A 21,098-nucleotide genomic window follows, 5' to 3' on the forward strand; every position below is an offset into this window, starting at 1 on the left:
ACCTTTAACATGGTAAAACACCACAAAGCACTTAACCTAACACTAACCTGTGGGTCATGTGCCATCACTCGCTAAAGACGACTGCCAGGAAGACCTGGTAACAAGAGTGAATTCTGGCAGATTTCCTTGCCAGTTGCAGCTGGCTGTGTGAGACCCATCAGTAAACACCAGCATGGGTCTTGCACAATGCAAAAGCAGTTGCTTATCTAAAACATTCAACTGTCTTGGGGTTGCAGGGAGAAACTGCATTCCCACCAAGAGTTCAGTGTACTCTGAAAAACAGGCAGCACCCGAGTAATCGTATGCTTTCTTTTTATTTCAATGTTCTCTGCTCCTCTCTTGGAGGCCAAGTTCTTGCTAGGAAGAGAATGGAGTAAAAGGATAAATAAATCACCCCCACACGAGCCTCCTCCCAGCTAACCCTATCAGCACATCTTTTTATTCCTTTCTCCCTCGTGTACTTATTTAGTTCCCCCTTAAGTGCATCTATGCCAGTGGTGGCAGGTTTCACATTTTAACCATTCCCTGGGTAAAGATTGTTTCTCCTGAATTCCCCATTGAATTTAATAGTGACTACATTTAGTTTTGGACTCCCCCACAAGTGGAAATATCTTCTTTACATCTACTGTTAAACTCCAGATAGCTTGTTATGGAAGGATAATGCTGGAGCCTATCTTCACTCAGATTCACATTCTTTGTTTTTTTTTATTTCCAAAATATACTTTATTCATAAAAATCTGTGAAAATATATTTCCAAACAGTTTCAAACAGCACCAAAAAATACAAACAGTGCAAAGATGATCAGTTTCTTTCTAAACAATCATGAGTTGCCTCACAACCCTTCCATTTCATTGTCATGCCATATACAATTTTACATTTACAGCACACAAAATTTTCCCGATACAGTTCGAGGGGTTTCCCATGAATCCAGCCCCTCAGTTCAGCTTGGTGGGGGGACCTTACACTGGGGTCTTTCCCCATTGAGCCTATGCTGCGGCTGCCCCAAGCTTTAGTGCGTCCCTCAGCACGTAGTCCTGGACCTTGGAATGTGCCAGTCTGCAACATTCGGTGGTGGACAACTCTTTGCGCTGGAAGACCAGCAAGTTTCGGGCAGACCAAAGGGCGTCTTTCACCGAATTGATAGTCCTCCAGCAGCAGTTGATGTTTGTCTCGGTGTGCGTCCCTGGGAACAGCCCGTAGAGCACAGACTCCTGTGTTACAGAGCTGCTTGGGATGAACCTCGACACATTCTTTGTGCAGAGTAAAAGGATGTAACTTCTCATTCAGAACCTTTCACCAGTCTCAGTGAGTGTCTGCTTATAAGTGCTCAAGCAAGACCCCCCCCCCCCCCAATTGACACCCTTCACCTGCATATAATCAAACAATTGCTACATAATTAACAGATTAACATCTACCATGTCGAACCCCTTCAGCTTAACAACGGCTATTAGATCTCTCTCCTGTGTTTTGCAAATGTAAACAGCTCCAATTTTTCAAGTCTTTGATTGCTATCCAGTGATGCTTGCAGGAAGTACGGCCATCAGGCAAGGATGGGATCAGACCCAACAATTGAATATGTTGCTCACTGTTTGGGGTCACAGATGGAGCAACATGTACTTGGGTACTGAATGACACTCAGTACCCATGGAACTGTACCCCAGCAAAAGACAGCATCTTCAGGAGGGGAGAAAATGAGAAACACAGATTTGTTTTAACCATGGAATGAGTGTGGCAGCCCTTTATCAAGCACATGAATAAGCATCCTGCTCATCTTCACTCCCTTTTATATATTTTCTGCTGGCCTTCTGCCATTTTCATACAGTGCACACACTTGGCAACTCATTAAGTGAGTTCTGCACATTAACAGGATACATGCAGCCAGTGAAAGCTTCTTTGCCCTGGAATCATGAAAGTGGAATAGGGAGCCCACTGTCTGTGCAGCTCAACAAACATTCATACCTTTATAATAAACAACAATATTTAGAGAATACTGACTGAATGCACAGGGCAAAGAAAAAGTGTGTTTAACACAACCACCCCCTCCACTCCCTGGCCCCTACAAACAATAAATGGACCAAAATTAAACAACTTTTCACTTATCCTTTGCTTTATGTATGCACACAATGTATCCCCTAGCCTAGTGAGGGGAGAAAAATCAACCAGGTTTCCTTTGCCCAGCCAGTCCATAATGGCATTTACCTTCCATACAAATAAATTGTTGTAATTGCCTTTTCTATACCTTCCCATCTTTTCATTCCTTTTCCTTCATCCATCTATCCTATCTAATCTTGAACATTGACATAATTTTTCCCTCAACCACTAACTCTCGAACTGAAATCCACAGCCTCACAACTCTTGTAAAGGGGTTTCACCTGCTGTATGTTCTAAGTTTCTTACATTTAATTGTCCGTCTATGGCCCCGCGTTCTAAATCCTAAATGACTGTAAATAGTGTTTTTCCATCAAGCCCATCCTATTCTTTCATAGTTTCAAACATTTCTATCATATTGCCCTCTAATCTTTTATTTTTCAAATGTGTACAACCCCAATTTTTCAAGCCCTTAGATCACTATCCAGTGACTCCTGCGGATAATATGGACATCAAGGGAGGTCAGGATTGGCCTTGTACTCCCACAATGAATATACTGCAGAAACTCAGTGTCTGGGGTCACAGATTAGAGACACCCGATTACTGAAGAGCGGCCAGTACCCATGGAATGAGATCTCAGCAAAAAACAGTGAATGTGAAATTCAATAAGTCCTGAAAACGGGCGCAGGGCTTGTGATGTGTGAATAACCCACACCCATTTCCAACATAGGCAGCACACAAACTTGGTGCTGCCTGTTTATTTAAATGATTGTAGTGTGCAGCCAATGCTTAGCATGCTGTTGAGTGGTTGCACGCCTGAGCGGAAATTTGTGAACAGCTAGCACAAGTTAAACTTGGCTGCTCTGCTTAAGCCAGCTTGCACCTCTTAAAGGGGAGGTCCCATTTTGGCAGGAGCAGGTACTGGAAGTCATTGTAAAAGTGAGTTTGATCTGGAGAAATGCACAAGAATTGTGGCAGAGAGCAGTGTCCAAGATTTTCAGATGTTGCACTGGAGGCCTTGGATGAGGAGATGGAGAGATGTCATCTATCCACAAGGGCCCCTCCAGCCAAATTCTCAGAAGGCAGTGGGACCAGATAGCTGTGGCAGTCAATGTCAGGAGTCTCACCCTGAGGACCTGAGTGCAGTGCTGCAAACAGATCAATGAGCTCACACGCGTGGTCAGCGTCAGTGAATTCATCTACCAACTGCACCACTAGCATCACACACTGAACAATGCAACATAAATTCATCATTCACCTACCAACAATATCAATCATAACTCATACCTCACCCTCATACACTTGGCACTGCTGCAAGCCTCATATCCACATCTCACAGTTTGCACGCACTGCCAGTTATTCAAACATGACAACTACATCACCCAAATACATCACACTGCACTCACTGACACACTTCTCACTCTTGCAGGACCAAGTGGCATATAACTGAAGGCAGCAGGCATGGCTGCTTGTCCTTACTCCCATGGAGAAGACAGTGCTCGCCATCGTTAGAGTGGCCATGACTGAGGACATGGCCTGTAGTGGGGCTGAAACCATCAAAGATTATATTCCTGTACTTAATCTTTCTAACATCTCACTTCCTCCTCATCCCACATTCTCTTATGATTTATAGGCTGCAGATGGTCTAAGCATGCACCTCTTGCTTTCCTCCCCTCCCCTCACCATGACCCTGTCTTTGTGCTTTTTTCCTTTCAGATACTCAAGAATCACAACCTGGCCAGGAAGTGGTGGAAGAGAGGAGGTGGAGAAGCAGGAAGACAGATGATGATGAAGAAACACCATCACTTGCTCTCACACTTGGAGCTCAGATACTGGCACTGCATGTACTTTACAGAATAGCTTCGAGGTGGCATCAGTATGTGGTGAGACACCAGGCACAAGTGGGCTGTAGCCATCACAGGGAAAAAAGATAACACAGGTGCCAGCTGGCCGGAGGGCAAGTTCACACACAAGGACTCAGATTAGGACTTCGATTGGGCAGCATACAGAAAAGGTCTGATGGGAATGCACAATGTATGCCTGGTGCATTGGCAGACCTGCCAGAAAGCCTGCTGTCACTGTCAAGGAGCATGGAGGAGTCCAGCACCAACTTGGCACAGGTTCTTTTGCAGAGCTTGGAAGCCATCCTCTTCAGCATAGATGTGGCTAACTCCGTGATAACAGTTGAGGATCCATCCATGATGCAGGGTCTGATGGCCGATGTCTCAGCTTCCAAACACAAGCAGAAGCCACCCAACGTCTGTCTGGTATAATGGAAGCTAAGACTGAAATCATGCAAGGTCAGACTGCTCTCATTGCAAGTTCAGCTTGCTACCAGGAAGACTAAGCTGCTGCCATCATAGCTGCAGATACCAGTGTTCAAAGGGACTTGCAGAGTCTCACAGCAGTCCAGCAATCTATCCTCCAATGCATGCTGTGGTGGCACAGTCCCAAGTTGGGCCTTCTAGAGCCAGAGTGGCTTGAGGTCATCCTGCAAGGCCATCTGCAATCTCCACCACTCAAAGTCAACAGTCTTCCACCAGTCATGCTGCAGCTACTGGGATAGCACTGAGTAGGAGCACTCCGATAGGCAGACACACAGAAGACGGGCATTAAGGGAATGCACAAGGGTGATTAGTTGACTTTTGTATGCAATATGGCAATGCTTGATTTATAAATTTGTCTTGGAATACTTGTTTTGTAGTGGCTTGTATTTTAGCATTGTGGCCATGAGGATACTGTGATGGTCAGTAACAGAAGAAAGGTAAGGTGTGTGACTGTTGATGAGTGGGGAATTGGAGTTGCCTTCCCTGGGACTGCAGTCAGATGAGTCAATGAAGGACAGCACAGTCTGAAAGGGGCTGTGTTGCCTCCTCCTCCTCCTCCTCAGCTGGTAGTAAGGTATGTCCTTCATGAATGCAAGGTTGTGCAACGTGCAACAAATTCTGCCGAGTACTCCTGGGCGCCTCCAGACCAGTCCAGGCAGTGGAACCATTGTTTAAGCTCCCCAGTGCTCTGCCTGATCACATTTCATGTGGCAGCATGGCTTTCAGTGTATGCACGCTGCACACGTGCATGGGCTGCATGCCAGAGTTCTGATCCATGCGGTCAGAGGACTGCCCTTGTTGCTTAGTAGCCACCCTCTGGTTTATTGTGGTGGCAGAAAGTACAGTGGACTGCTGCAGAATGAAGGCATCTCAACTGCTGCCAGGATACCGGTCATTGAACTGCACAATGTGCTGATTATGGTTGGATGTTGAGGGAGTGGAATTTGCAGTAGATCTGGTTTGATATGTGGCTCCCACAAAGCGATGTGTGTGCTATCAAAGGCACCCTGAACCCAGGGGGCAGCAATCCTTGTAAAGCTGCGTGCTCACTCCACGTGTTTTTGGCAAGAGAGAATAAAATGCATCTAGCTCTCGGAACACAGTGTCTCAGTGACCACCCTTATCGAACAGTGGACAGCGAATTCGGAGATGTTCCAAATATTGCCTGCCCTAACCTGAAAGGAGCCAGACACATAAATGTTCATGGCCATGGTCAACGTCACAGTCACTGGCAGTGCTGCCCTTGTCCTGCTCTGATGCTGCAGTTGTGGCTGCAGCAGGTGACAGATTTCAGTGAGGACCTCCTTACCAAAGCAGAGACATCTGACACATTGTTCCTCACCTGAGGTTCAGGTTGGAGAATTGCTCCCTGAACACTCTGGATGGATACAGCCTTCTGCTGAGAGCCCATCTCTTCCTCCTCCTTTCTCTTCCAGCAGCTTGTCCTGCTCTGCGTCACCTCTGCTCATTCTTCCAGTCATGCTATGGGCCAAGGGGGATGCAAACTACTACACCCATGTCTGGAGCAAGTGGTTTCTGAAGAACCCTTGAAGTCAGGACAAAGTCCTGCAGGACGTGCCACACCACTCTCTGTAGACATCAGTAACTTTTAAAAAATCTGGGAACTACCAAACACTTCTACAATTACAGCAGCAGAAATCAATCAGCAACTAACTTGAAAGTAGTTGATTGGTCACTTTAAATGTGCTGTTGGAAGCATGTTCAGCTGTAAAAGGATAATGGAAGGCACTGGCTGGAGTGCTGAGCAACAAAATGGCTGCGCTGGCACCAATTCAGCATCACACGCTGATTGGCGTCAAGATCTGTCCACTCTGCATATTTCCAGCAAAGGCTCCCTGTGCGCGGGTTAACGCCGACACCAAAATGGCACTCTCGTGGCCAGTACTAGAAGTGCATGCATGCACCATGGATACCATTTTCAAAGCACTAAGCATGCATATTTTGATACCAGCATCTTCAAGTGGGGAAAAAATTAGAAACATTTTTGTTAACCAAAGAGTGAGTGCAGCAGCCTCTTATCAGGCACATAAATAAGTATCCTGCCCATATTCACTCCGTTTTATATATTTTCTGCTAGCCTTCTGCCATTTTCATACTGTGCACACACTTGGCAACTCATTAATGAGTTCTGCACACTAGCAGGATACATGCAGCAAGTGAAATCTTCTTTTCCCTGAAATCATGGAAGTGGAACAGGGAGCTCACTGTGCAGCTCAATCAAACAAACATTTGTACCTTTACAATAAACCATCTGGAGCATCCACAATATTCAGAGAACACTGACTGAATGCACAGGGCAAAGAAAATGTTGTTTGTGTGTTTCACACAACCACCCCCTCCCACTCCTTCCTTGGCCCCTACAAACAATAAATGGACCAAAATTAAACAACTTTTCACTTATCCTTTGCTTCATGTACGCACACAATTTTTTTGGTATCTCCTAGCCGAGTGAGGGGAGAAAAATTAACCAGGGTTCCTGTGCCTCAAAATACAGGCCCGGCCAGTCCATAACGGCATTTACCTTCCATACAAATAAATTGTTGTAATCGCCTTTTCTATATCTTTCGCATCTCTTCATCTCTCTTCCTTCATCCATCTATCCTATCTAGTGTGGAACGTTGGCATCATTTTTACCTCAACCGCAAACCCTAGAAGTGAAACCTACAGCCTCACGCATCTTTGTAAATGGGTTTCTCCTGCTCTCTGTTCTAAATCTCTTACATTTAATTGTGCATCTACAGCCCCTGGTTCTAGACCCTGAACTAATGTAAACAGTGTTTTTCTATCAACCCCATCCTATCTTTTCATAGCTTTAAATTTCTTTTTTTTTTTTCTTTTGGGCCTCCTTATCTCGAGAGACAATGGATACGCGCCTGGAGGTGGTCAGTGGTTTGTGAAGCAGCGCCTGGAGTGGCTATAAAGGCCAATTCTGGAGTGACAGGCTCTTCCACAGGTGCTGCAGAGAAATTTGTTTGTTGGGGCTGTTGCACAGTTGGCTCTCCCCTTGCGCCTCTGTCTTTTTTCCTGCCAACTACTAAGTCTCTTCGACTCGCCACAATTTAGCCCTGTCTTTATGGCTGCCCGCCAGCTCTGGCGAATGCTGGCAACTGACTCCCACGACTTGTGATCAATGTCACACGATTTCATGTCGCGTTTGCAGACGTCTTTATAACGGAGACATGGACGGCCGGTGGGTCTGATACCAGTGGCGAGCTCGCTGTACAATGTGTCTTTGGGGATCCTGCCATCTTCCATGCGGCTCACATGGCCAAGCCATCTCAAGCGCCGCTGACTCAGTAGTGTGTATAAGCTGGGGATGTTGGCCGCTTCAAGGACTTCTGTGTTGGAGATATAGTCCTGCCACCTGATGCCAAGTATTCTCCGAAGGCAGCGAAGATGGAATGAATTGAGACGTCGCTCTTGGCTGGCATACGTTGTCCAGGCCTCGCTGCCGTAGAGCAAGGTACTGAGGACATTATATTTCTATAATTTACCCCATAATCTTGTATTTTTCAAATAAATACAACCCCAATTTTTCAACTCTTAGATTACTATCCAATGGCTCTTGCAAGAAACGCAAACATCAGGACAGGTCAGGATTGACCTTGTTCTCCCATAATTGAAAACACTGCAGAAACTCACCGTCTGGGGTAACAGATGAAGCATGAGACACTCGGGGCTGAATTTTTCCATGGATGATGAAGTCCAGCTGCTGCCAAAAGCAAGAGCTGACACTGCTTTGGTGAGTGGCAGGACTCTGGGGCTGCATTTTGCCAGCAGCAGCCAACTAGCAGGAGGAAATGGCTTGCCCCCAAGAGCTGCCAGCCCAATCAGCGGTGGCTACTGCTGAGACTACATCACCAGGGACATGGCGCTCAACGGTGGGCTTTGAAGAGTGGTGAGTTTGGTTGGGAAAGGCAGGGCCAGGCAGGCAGGACCTGGCCATCCAGGGGCTGGGGGGTGTTGCGCTGTACTGGTGATGATGTTGCCGCAAGGTCAGCCATTGTCGCTGGGTGTGGCCCCTCTGTGGGCCGTGGAGTGCCCATTCCAGAGGGCGCCACCCCCCACCAGGAACCTGCTAGGAGGGCCCCTGGATTTACCTGGCGGTCACCCTACGCAGCTGCAGCACCCCACCCCCACCCCCCCAACCGACGTGGACAGAATGTCCGCGGGGTTGGGAAATAGCCACCGGCCTCTTAAGTAGCTTAATTGGCCCTGGCACGCGGCCGAGCTACTGAGCTCCCCGCCTCTGGCAATATGCCTTGGCAGTGGGAAGATGTCGGGCTCCCTTCCCCCACCATATTGCCAGCTCACCCTCCTCCCAGCCCGACCCCAATGGACTGGGAAAATGCAGTCCTCGGGTTATGAATGACACTCAGTACCCTTGGAACTTTGGCCCAACTAGAGAAGGCATCTTCAGGATAATGGGGAGAAAATGAGGAACATTTTTTTTAACCATAGAGTGAGTGTAGCAGCCCTTTATCAGGCTCATGAATGATCACCCTGCCCACCTTCACTCCCTTTTATATATTCTCTACTGGTCCTCTGCCATTTTTATGCTGTGCACACACTTGGTAACTCTGATACACATTGCACAAATCTCTGACCAACACTAGACAGCCTTTGGACTGTGTCCACTCTTGTCAGTCTAGGGTAATGTTTGTGTGTAGGAGAAAAGTGGGGGTTGTGGTGAGAGGAGTAGGAGTAAGACAGGGAGAGGAAGCAGATAAAGCAGCATCGAACGGTGCACAGATAAAGAAAGGGGAGATGTGGTGCAGGTTGAACAATATGTTCTAATTTCTCCCTTCTGTCGGTGATTGGATGGTTCTTGCTGATTTCATCACAGCAAGCCACCAATCAGCATAAGGCTGCTGTTTGCTGATGTGCCTGCCAATCTGATAATTACCTCTGTACGCAGCACTGTGCTCGACAGGAGTCTGCTGGCAATGAAATAATTAAACCTGTGATTGGCATCTGCACCCATAATGGTGATGAGAGCAGAGATATGCCCAGCATAGGAAGGCTCAATGTAAAAGTGGGCAAAGGATCAGCTATTTAAGCTGCTGCTTTCAGAATTAACAATTTAAATTGTCTACTTGAGGACGAACAGACAGAGGAATATGTCGGAGATGGACAAAAGGACCATTTCTTAATAAAATAACAAGCCATAAAGGATCAGAGTCAGAATGTAAGTGGTCCTTTTCAAACTGGCATTTTTGTTGTTATTTTGATGCTGGTTAAATGGTGTGTCATTATGATTTTATGTGCTTATACCAGATGGCTGTTTTTAATGCTTTTAATAAATATCATTTATTGCATCTGTTCAGCTGCTGCATTTTTTAGTGCCCTCCATCTTCGAGATTCTGATGGGGACCAGTGAGGCAGCACTTCGAATGGAAAATGTTGAGCTGAAGGAGGAATGGCAGGATGATGATTTTCCCAGGTTAGCTATCCAGATGCTCGCACATCTCCTCATTTACATTAGAACTGAGAGCCCATCAATTTTCAAGGGAGCATTCCCGCTGAGGCTGTGAGCCTTCAGGGACACAAAGCCCTACTGCAAATATTTATGTTGTTAACGCTTTCACTGCCTGCCTCACCACAGTGTTACCAGATTTATTGCCTGATGTGACAAGGCTTTCACTAATTCGTTAAATCTCAACTTTTTCTCTCTTCGCCAAAGAAAGGGCCTCCATGTCTCTGTTCATGGTGGTGAGGGGGTGGTTATGGGGGGAGGAATCAGCTAGGGTTCCTAATCCTGATCATTGTACCGTGATTCCTGCTAGAAAGTGCAAACTACTGGGCGTGGATGTTGGATGATCAGACATGTTGCAATGCTCCCCACAGTTGAATAGCCTACTGATTCTGACTAGGTGAGCTACCGAAGGGATAGCTCCCATGTTTGGAGCTGCAGCCCAACATCATCAGTGCCTTCAGGGAAGAGGAAAAGAAAACCTTGAGGAAAAACTGTTTATGACTTAAGGCAATGTTTGGAGCAGTGGATGAACCACACGATCCATCCCATGTGTATCAATACATCTGAAATAATAATAATACTTACATTTCTATCTTGCCTTTAATATCAAAATGTCTCGAAGTGCTTTATATAATCACCAGCATGGAAGTACAATGACTGATGTTATGTAGGCAAAAACAGTAATCATCACTCCATCAATATCCCACAAACAGCAATGAGATAAATGACCAGTTGCAGGAGGAACAGTGGGCAGGTCAAGTCCCTACTCTTCTGCAAATAACAAAATGGGATCTTTAGTGTCCACTTGAATCATTGGAACAGGCAGATGGGGATCTCAGTTTATCATCTTTAACATCAAGTTGAGAAGGCTGTAAAAAGCATACAGGATCCTGGGTTTTATAATAGCAGCATAGAGTACAAAAGCAAGGAAGTTATGCTAAACCTTTACATATCCATGGTAAGCCGTCAGCAAGAATATTGTGTCTTAGTTTTGTGGAGAGACAAGAGAAGCCAGGATTGTTCTCCTTAGAACAGAGATGGTTAAGAGGTGATTTAATAGAGAATTTCAAAATTATGAAGGGATTTGGTAGAGCATATAAGGAGCAATTGTTGCCACTGACAGGAGAGTTGATAATCAGAGGACACAAATTGGAGATAATTGACCAAAAAAAGGGGAGATGAGGAGAAATTTGTTTAGGCAGTAAGTTTTTATAATCTGGAATTCTGCCTGATAGGATGGTTGAAACAGGTTTAAAAGTAACTTTCAAAAGGGAATTAAATATATACTTGAAAAGGAGAAACTTGCAGGGCTATGGGGAAAGAGCTGGCACAAGTAGCCTCCTTTTATGCTGGATTATTCGATGAACGTATCTGAAGGATGGGACCTTCAACAATGCTCAGTGTCAGCTTAGGTTTTGTGTCAAGTCCTAGAGTGAGGCTTGAGCACACAGCTTTCCTAACTCAGAGGAAAGAGTGCTATCTAGAGTAGGGGTTGTCCAACCTTTTCACATGGGGGGCCACATTACAATTTTTGTCTTACAAGGGGAGGGGGGGGGGGGATGCTGGTGAGACAATTTCAGAAAGATAAAGGCATTAAAATTTATTTTACTATTAATCAAAACAGCAACAAATGTACATTTTTGTGAAGAAGCTTTAAATGAAAGGACTGATTTATGACTTACTTTCTCGTCACTGTGTTGGACACTGATTTAGTGAGATACCTAGCAATGTTTGCTTGCACAAGTAGTCAATGTCTGCCCTCACACTTGTTGTAATGATGCGGAGTATTCCAGATAGATGTCTTTCTAACAGGAGTGATCTTGATCACTCTCTCTCCATGCCCCCCTCTCTCTGTCTCCCTTTCTCTCTCTCTGTCCCACTTGCTCTCTCTCTGTCCCCTCCCTCTCTCTCTGTCCCCCTTTCTCACTGTCTCTCTCTCTCTGCTCCCTTTCGCTCTCTCTCTCTCTCTCCCTCTGTCCCCTTCCTTCCCTGTCCCTCTCTCTGCCCCCCTTTCTCTCTCCCTCTCTCTCTGTCCCCCTTTCTCTCTCTGTCCCTCTCTCTCTGTCCCCCTTTTTTTCTGTCCCCACCCCCACCTCCCTTTCTCTCTTTCTCTGACAGTTGCAGAAAGCGGGAACGCTCAGCAGATAGTTGATAATTTTTTTTAAAAATCGCAAGTCAGTTTCACAGCTGACAAGTTACTGACATCAGGATCAGCCATTTCCCAACTTCGGACAGATTGGGGGTTTTCTGGCAGGCTTTTAAAAAACCCCAAATCTGCCCGATGTTGGGGAACGGCTGTTCCTGATGTCAGTAACTGTCAGCTGTGAAACTGACACTTGAGATTTTTTTTTAAAAAGCCAGTCTTCCAGAAGAAGCCAGTGGGAAATTTCTCATTTCCAGTCACGGACCCCTGGTGAGGGTGAGGAACGGCCCCGGGTACAGTTTGCATCTGCGGGCCGGATGGAAATCTTTGGCAGGCTGGATTTTTTTTTCTTTTTCCAATACTATACTTTATTCTTAAAAATTTGTAAAAAAAATACATTATAGAATGGTTCAAAGCAATTCAAATTTGACATTTCAGAAAGTACAATAGTGATCAGATTCCTTCGATGTGGAACATGAGTTGCTTCAAAACTCTTTCCATTCCATTTTATATGCAATGTACATTTGCATTACACAGCAAAAATATATTTGGTGCATTCAGCCCGAGGGATTTTACACGGGTTCCAGCCCCTCGTTATACTATGGCGGGAGAACCTTACACAGCGGCATTTCCCCATTGAGCCGTTGTGGCTTCTGCCCCAAGCTTTAGTGCTTCCTTCAGCACGTAGTCCTGGACCTTGGAATGTGCCAGTCTGCAACACACGGTCGTGGACCAGCAAGTTTTGGGCAGACCAAAGAGTGTCTTTCACCGAGTTGATGGTTCTCCAGCGGCAGTTGATGTTTATCTCGGTATGCGTCCCTGGGAACAGCCCGTAGAGCACAGACTCCTGTGTTGCGAACTGCTCGGGATGAACCTCGACAAAAACCACAGCATCTCTTTCCACAGCTGATTTGCAAAGGCACATTCCAGAAGGAGCTGGACGATGGTCTCTTCCCCACCACAGCCACCTCGAAGGCAGCGTGCAGAGGCGGTGAGACTCCGGGTGTGCAGGAAGGATCTGACGGGGAGGGCCCTTCTCACCACCAGCCAAGCTACATGTTGGTGCTTGTTTGACAGTTCTGGCAATGAGGCATACTGTCAGATGACTGACAGTCTGCTCGGGGAACCATCCGACAGGATCCACCATCTCATTTTCCTGTAGGGCCTTAAGGACATTCCATGCAGACCACTGCCTGATGGATTCGAGATCAAAGGTTTTTTTTTGCACAAACGTTTCCAAGAAGGATAGGTGTTACGGCACGGTCCAACTGGATGGAGCGTTCCACGACAATGTGACCAGACCCATCCTTTGCAACACTGAGGACAGATAGACCCTCAGCACCTAATGACACTTGGTCTTTGTGTACTGGGGTTCTGCGCACAGCTTTTTGCAGTCGCAGACAAAGGTGGCCATCAGGATGAGGGTGATGTTGGGTACGTTTTTTTCCCCCTTTATCCAGAGGTTTGAACATTATGTCCCTGTGGACATGGTCTATTTTCGATCTCCAGACAAAGCGGAAGATGGCTTGGGTGGCGGGTTGGATCCCTGCACGCGGGCTGTATGTTGGACAACCCTGATGTAGAGCCAAGCTAACACACACAACGTGCGTTAGAGTGAGTACCACATTACAGAGAGGATGTCCTGTACAGAATTTACCTCTAGATGCCCAAAGTTCAGATACTCAATTATTTGCTCTGCCATAAAGTCCAATTTCAGCATCTGACGGGTTCGTGGACAAAACATGACTAACCTAATAGCGAATAACAAACCTAATAGACGATTAATGTTCTTCTGTGTGCCCGGGGGAATTGGGAAAGACATTTCAGAAATAAAAACAAGAAATGCTGGAAATACTGAACAGGTCTGGCAGCAGACCCTGTTCCGAAGAAGGGTCACTGACCCGAAACGTTAACTCTGCTTCTCTCTCCACAGATGCTGCCAGACATGCTGAGTATTTCCAGCATTTCTTGTTTTTATTTCAGATTTCCAGCATCTGCAGTATTTTGATTTTATTAAGACATTTCAGAAACTCATTCCACAGAGCCACCTGGTGGCTAGAGCCCGCAACTACACCATGATAATTTTCAGGGATAGGAAACGTTGACAGAAAGGTGTGATCAAAAATTGAGCGACAAAAAGTGCATATCCTATGTAAGATTATTTTTTCATAAACTATAGATGGTTTTCAGCATTGTATGAAGTGAATGAAGTGATTAGACATTATATATAGTCACCAATACAGGTGACTAAACAGAGCTACAGTATTTATTGCTGAGAGAGTGTGAGACAGGCTGTCTCCCTGGTATAGAATTCCTGTATTTCCTGAGTGCAGGTGTCTCAGAATCCACACAGTACAGTCAGGAAATAGTCAGGATTGTGCATTTTGAGTCAAACAGTTTAGATTGACCTTGAACAAGAAATGCTTTCTGGCAGCGCTGGGTGTAAAGGAAAGAGTTTGTGCTTGTAATCAATGCCTACTTTTGCAATAAGGGACTGGCTACAAGTTATCAATTTTTTTCATCCTAGATTCACAGTGATTATAATGCAGCTGGGGTTTGGTGTTCACAGCCATGTTCTCTTCATCTGTGTCCATCGACTGACACGCTTCCACATATGGCTCTGGGCCTTCATTCATGGGCTCCCTGGCAGTGGACTGGGATTCAAATTTGTTCCCTCCTTTTTTGGCTGTGCAGCAAAAGTAAGCAAAGGAAAGGATTTGCATTTAAATAGTGCCTTTCACAACCACAGAATATCCCAAAGAGCAGGGCTCAATACTAGGTCCCTTGCTTTTTTGTGGTATATATCAATGATTTGATCATGAATGTAGGGGATATGATTACAAAGTGTGCAGATGATAAAAATATTGGCCATGTGGTTAATAATGAAGAAGAAAGCTGTAGACAGTAGGAAGATATCAATGGACTAATCAGATGGGCAGAACAGTGGCAAATGGAGTTCAATCCCAAGAAGTGTGAGGTAACGCATTTGGAGAAGGCTGACAAGGCAACGGAATACACAATAAATGGTAGGATTCTGAGAAGTGTAGAGGAACAGAGGGACCTTGGAGTGCATGTCCACAGATCCCTGAAGGTGGCTAGACAGGTAGAAAAGGCATATGGGATATTTGCCTTTATGAGACAAGGTATTGAATATAAGAGCTGAGAGGTTATGCTGGAACTGTATAAAACTGCTGGAGTACTGTGTGCAGTTCTGGTCACTGCACTGCGGGAAAGATGTGATTGCACTAGAGAGGGTGCAGAGGATATTTACGAGGACGTTGCCTGAACTGGGGAATTTTAGTTATGAAGAAACATTGGATAGGCTAGGGTTGTTTTCTTTGGAACACAGGAGGCTGAGTAGAGACCTAACTGAAGTGTACAAAATTATGGGAGGTTTTAGATAGAGTGGATAGGAAGGCCATTTCCCCTTGGTTGAGGGATCCATAAACAGGGGGCATAGACTTAGGGTAGGAGGTTTGGAGGTGACGCGGGAAATGTTTCTACCCAGAGGGTGGTGGGGATCTGGAACTCATTGCCTGAAAGGGTGGTAGGGGCGGAAGCCCTCATAACATTTAAAAAGAACTTGGATATGCATAGCCTACAAGGCCATGTCCAAGAACTGGAAAGTGGGATTAGACTGGATGGCTACTGGTTGGCCAGCATGGACACGGGCCGAATGACCTCCTTCTATGCTGTAAATTTACAGCCGATGAAATACTTTTTGAATTGTGATCAATTTGTTTTTCAATAATGGATATATATTTGCCAGAGGATGCTATTCAGAGGTGGAGTTATCTCAGTTTTCAAACAGCAAGTGAAAGGAGCCATATTAAAATAGTAGCACCTGGCTTTCACTTACCGATTGCCTAGAGTGGCATAACTGAAATCAGGAACTCACTGAGTTAACAGTGAATGGAGAGAACCGTACATGTAGACCTGCAGCTTATCATTAATATAAAATACAAAATACTGTGGATTCTGGAAATCTGAAATACAAACAGAAAATTTTGGAACTACTCAGCAGGTCTCGCAACATCTATAATGAGAGAAACAGAGTTAACATTTCAGGTCTGTTCTGACAAAGGGTCACAGACCTGAAACGTTAACCTTGTTTCTCTCATCACAGATGCTGTCTGACCTGCTGAGTATTTCCAGCATTTTCTATTTATTTTGCAGCTTTATCACTCCCTGATGAAGCATTCCTGAAAGTGGCTGAGAACACAGAGTTAGTGAGCACCATTGCACTTATTCTACCAGACGAGTTGTCCTTATGAGTGAGATTGACAATTTAGTCCTCATTTTTCCGGAAGTGTGGAGACTGGCCCATGCCCACTAGTAACTGGATTGAAGTGGCCCAAATTTATTTTTTGCGGCATCTTTGTAACCAGAGAATAGGGTTTGAACTGGATTGCAATGAATTATGGAAAACCAGCACGCTGCTTAAATGTGAAGGATGGGCCCTTGGGTGAGGTACCATCCAGAGCCAGAGAGGAGAAAACTGAGGAAAAGAAATGACCAAACAAGGAACAAAGTCTAATGTTTGCAAATAGAACACATCCAGAGACTGTCACAATAAATGTTCCCTCAGAATGTCACAGCAAACACTCCCTCAGACTATCACAGCTAGCATCACCTTTCAGAAAGCTTAATTATATTTCGCTATTGAGTGGATGTGCCCTGAGGGTCATAAAGGTCAACAGATGGTTGTTCTATCTGTTTGAATGAAGTGGAAATATCCTTCACAGTGAGTCAATGACAGGGGCCTGTGATCTCTACAGACCCCAACTGACGTGGCAGCATTTAAGATTTAATGTGTGAGCAATATATTGTGTTCCCTCTAATCCACTTTCAGTTCCAAGAAGGCCATTTGTTAACTATGTATCACCTAATTGAATTGCACTCTAACCCACTTAACAAGGGGACTTTCCGCTCTGGCTCAGCATCACATCAGGTAGTGAACTTACCCGTTGAGACACTGGTTGGAGCTATCGGCATTTCTTTGCGCTATTGCATAAGCTTAGAGCTGCATTACATGATGTGTGTGGAAATTCAACACCATAAAAAGATAGAGTATTAAATGGAAATTAAATTCGAAATAACATTCCCATTCATCCAATTTGATTCCCTCTTCTCCTGAAGATGCTAATTCATGCTCAGGTTCAACTGTGGTACCCCTATTGCAGAATAGTCTCTACACTCACTGTCCAGGCTCATACATGAAGAAAGCTCACTTAGACATGGAACCAGGGTGACCATGGAACCTATACTGCAGCAAGGATTCAGCACCTTCAAGAGAGGTGGGGAACCTGAAATTACAGTAATTAATAGATTTCTTAACTGGAATTCCTTCAGGGACACAGGTGATTAAGTAGCAGAAATGAACAGAATCAGTGTGAAGGTGTGAAGAGATAGGTTTGAAATCCAGGCTATGTTCAAGCAGACATAAAGCGGTACTCTTCTGACAAAGCTTAATCCTTTGTTCCCATCAGCCTGAAGAGATGCTGATCCCTGTGGAGATGTTGGGCATGCTCAGTTCACATCCCACTCATTAGAACTGCTTAGCTTATACCATTTAATCTGCGTGGGGGGATTGGGGAGGGGGTGTCTACAATATCCTTTACAAGGAAAAATGTCCCAATCATGTGACAATAATATCAAAATGGTGGCAGGATTGTAAACCCCAGCTGTTTCTCCAGACACGTTTCTGATAGGAAAAGATCATTTTCACACGATTTATTTACTTGTCTGCTGATGAAAAAAAACATTTGCAAAAAGGTGAGATCCCATTTCTATTTGTGTATGATGTTCTGAATAGTTCCATTAGAATGAAATGAAATGTTGATATTTGGACAATTTAAAAATGTAATTTAAGAATTTTTTGGCTTGTTTATTTGACGTATCGGATTTTCAGTCTGTTGACGCTTGGTGTTATGAATACTTGATTATATGACAGTGTTTAATTATTAGACCAGTTTGATTGAATCCAGTACTGTGCAGCACTGTTTACCAGCTGACTTCCATTTTAAATCCAGTCTGTCCTTGCAATGTTTTAATCTGGATTCCTCTGTTGTGTCACTGTTATTCCTGCTGCCCTTGTATGCTGCAAGTGTACAGACCATTCTGCACAGATCCAGGGTCTGTGGGAGAGCCCCCTATACAGAGAGCAGCTGAATGTAATGTCCTTGCTGCCAAGGGCTGTGATTATTGCTTCTGGATTACAGCTGGCATCTTCAGAAGTTTCATCATTTTGGCTGTCCCAATGGCTCAGTGGGTAAATGCACTGCCCAGAGTGGAATTGATCCACACAGACTGGGAAGGTCCCTGGTTTGATCTGCAGTCTCTGCTGAGTTAGCTGATCTCAGCTGAAACAGCATTTGGCATGCTTCGCTTTGCCTCAGAGAGAGAGAGAGAGAAAAATATCAAACCAAAATCTCTGTTCCCAATTGCTCTCCAGTGACCCCTTCTGTAAAGTGTGTGTGTGTGTAGTCATTGAGTACAGACAGTGTTAGGCTTAGCCACAATGACCCCTTGCCGGAAGGGCCTAGAAACACGCAGTGCCTCAGGATCAGGCTTATATGTGATGCCCACCATAGTAGAACAGCATATCAACACCCACTGCCTCAGCTCACAAACAAAGAATTGTCACTTGAGCAAGGCGACAGAAGTGAGCTGGTACCTTTGGAATCTGTACTCCGCAAGAACCAGCACCTTCAGGACAAGAAGGGGAAGAATATTGGGGAAAAACAATCAGAGGAGGTTAATTTGGTGTGTCAGGCAAACCCCCCACCTGCCAAGACTGAGGCACACATTATTTCACCAAATGAACATTAAAACCTAAAAATTGCAAGCCTCCTGACTGGAAAGACATTTACATTCTACCAGACAGTGGTGAAACAAAGGGAACCAATCCCCACGATACACAGAAGAGACCTGGTCAAACCAGTCGGTCACGTGATCACCTGCTGGCCAACTAGGGAAGTTTTAAACTGGAAAAACAGAATTTGAACTCAAGGCTGTGCTCCTGGAACTGAAGCAGAACCCTCTCTTGTCTGCCTGCTCCATTTCTTTCCCACAGAAATTAATCTTGTGAAGACATGTAAACTCAGAGAGAGAAAAATATCCTACGTGAACAAGGTTTACGAAGAATATTGGGCCCCAATGAAACGCAAGACTATATCTTCAATCAAGGACTACAGTGAGCTCGAGAAACAGTAACAAGATATTGCCTCAAACTGTTCTACTTGTCTTTTCTTCTGCTCTTTTCTGTCCCTATTTGCATGTGTGTATCACGTAGGCGTTAACCGTATTAGAGTTTTAGTTTAAACCACTTTAAACCACAGAAAGTCTGTTTGTGCTCATTTCTTTGCCTTATAATTGGAAAGTTGTAAGCAAGGATTCACAAAGGGGGAGCTCAAAACACAGCATGTTTAAAATTAAACCCTGTTACAATAAGACCAGGTAAAAACAGCCAAAGACCCCTCGACACCTTTCTCATCTGGTTGTAACAGGTGAAACATATCTCAGAGGAGACTGAACGGTAAAAGAATTGTAGAATATGTGTCTTAATAACTGTCAGATTCTGTTGAGAATACGGCAGCATGAGTTAGGTCAAATATACTGGATCCAAATTCAAAATAGCAAAAGGAACAAAATAATAAGTAATACAGCCTCTTATCATGTCAACACCTCAAAGTGCTTCACTGCAACGAATCACTTTGAAGTTTTGTTGAATGCAGTAGCCATTTTGGACACAGGAAGATCCCACAAACTGCAATGAAATGAATGGCCAGATAATCAGTTTTTTGTTGAGAGCAGAATGCTCTTCTCTTCTTTGATTATCACAATGGGTTCTTAACATCCACATGTGCCATCATTAATAATTTTAAATCTGACAGCAATAATTTTTTGCTAGTTGTGGGTATTAAGGGATATGGAGCCATAGCAGGTGGATGGGGTTAAGATACAGATCAGTCATGATCTCATTGAATGACAGAACAGGTTCAAAGGGTTGAATGGCCTACGCCTGTTCCTATATTGCTAGAATAGGGAGAAGGTGCCTCGGTTTGGGGGAAAGTTGAGATACAAACCTGTAACTGGGTCAGGGCCTGTTTCCAAAATTAAAGTTGCTGTCCTAAGACCAAAGGACAGACAAACCCAAGCCACTGACCATCCTACAGTTGAGCTTTTGATCAAATGTAATTTCCTTTTTGCTCTGCAGACCGATACCGGAGGAACAAGGGATGGATGTTCTTGGACGATTACCAGCTTTAGAAAACAGAACTTGTGAGTCGATCTCTTTGTTTTTTTTTGTAAGTTTGAGCTCTTCAGTATGAGAGTTTTTGGTGCTGGGGAATGGGACATTTATCCAATTCAGTATAGCACAGGTTAAATACGGGATAAAACTCCCTCTACACTGTTCCGTTAAGCATTCCCAGGGCACCTTGAGCACAGATTAGATGGAAAATAACATTCCCTTGCTATTGTCCCAATAATGTGCCTCAACCCCAACCATAAAAGAGCAGCCCAGCTGCACTAGTGTGACATTTTCGACTCCAGCTCAATGACTCTGAGTCGGAGTTCCTCAAGCCACAGACACTTACTGCAGACATGTTTGCTCTGGATCACGCTGGCGTCCAGGAGCTCCTACATTCTGTAGCCACAACACCTGCCCTGCCATCTTTATGATGTGTTAATTAATTTATTACTTTTTTCTTAGTTAATTTCCATTTCCCACATCAGCCATCTTGTGACCTTTCTGAATGAGATTTCCCATTAGTGCGGAATAGGGGCAACTTTGTGTTCTAGGAATTGGATTAAGACTCATAAATCCATTTCATATTGGAACCTTTTAGCAAACAGTTAGTGGAGACTTCATCCTTTCTGTCTTGGTTGGATTTGAACCCAAATCTTTGAGGTAAAAAGATAGACCCTGACTTGCTACACCAGCCATCTCCCTGACAGGAGACCTTCATTGCCTAGAGTTGCACCCAGAGGTGAAAGGAAACCCACTGTGTAATCCACCTCTGCCCCTGTTTAGAATATT

At 44.7% G+C, this 21,098-nt stretch overlaps 1 protein-coding gene across 7 annotated transcripts in view; it reads left to right on the forward strand.

Annotated features, from left to right (window-relative positions):
* LOC137351740 (caytaxin-like) overlaps window positions 1-21,098 on the forward strand; it is a 76,216-nt gene that overhangs the window by 16,316 nt on the left and 38,802 nt on the right. For 3 of the 7 annotated variants that reach the window (XM_068016518.1, XM_068016517.1, XM_068016523.1), the window contains exons 2-4: window positions 9,538-9,624; window positions 9,764-9,879; window positions 20,274-20,338. In XM_068016518.1, coding sequence (XP_067872619.1) covers window positions 9,803-9,879; window positions 20,274-20,338 — 142 coding nt within the window. In that variant the 5' untranslated portion in view covers window positions 9,538-9,624; window positions 9,764-9,802. The remainder of the gene's footprint in view (window positions 1-9,537; window positions 9,625-9,763; window positions 9,880-20,273; window positions 20,339-21,098) is intronic. The other 4 variants (XM_068016520.1, XM_068016519.1, XM_068016521.1 and 1 more) reach the window with 2 other exon arrangements.

This window comes from Heterodontus francisci, chromosome 36 (assembly GCF_036365525.1).
Source record: "Heterodontus francisci isolate sHetFra1 chromosome 36, sHetFra1.hap1, whole genome shotgun sequence".
NCBI lineage: Eukaryota > Metazoa > Chordata > Chondrichthyes > Heterodontiformes > Heterodontidae > Heterodontus > Heterodontus francisci.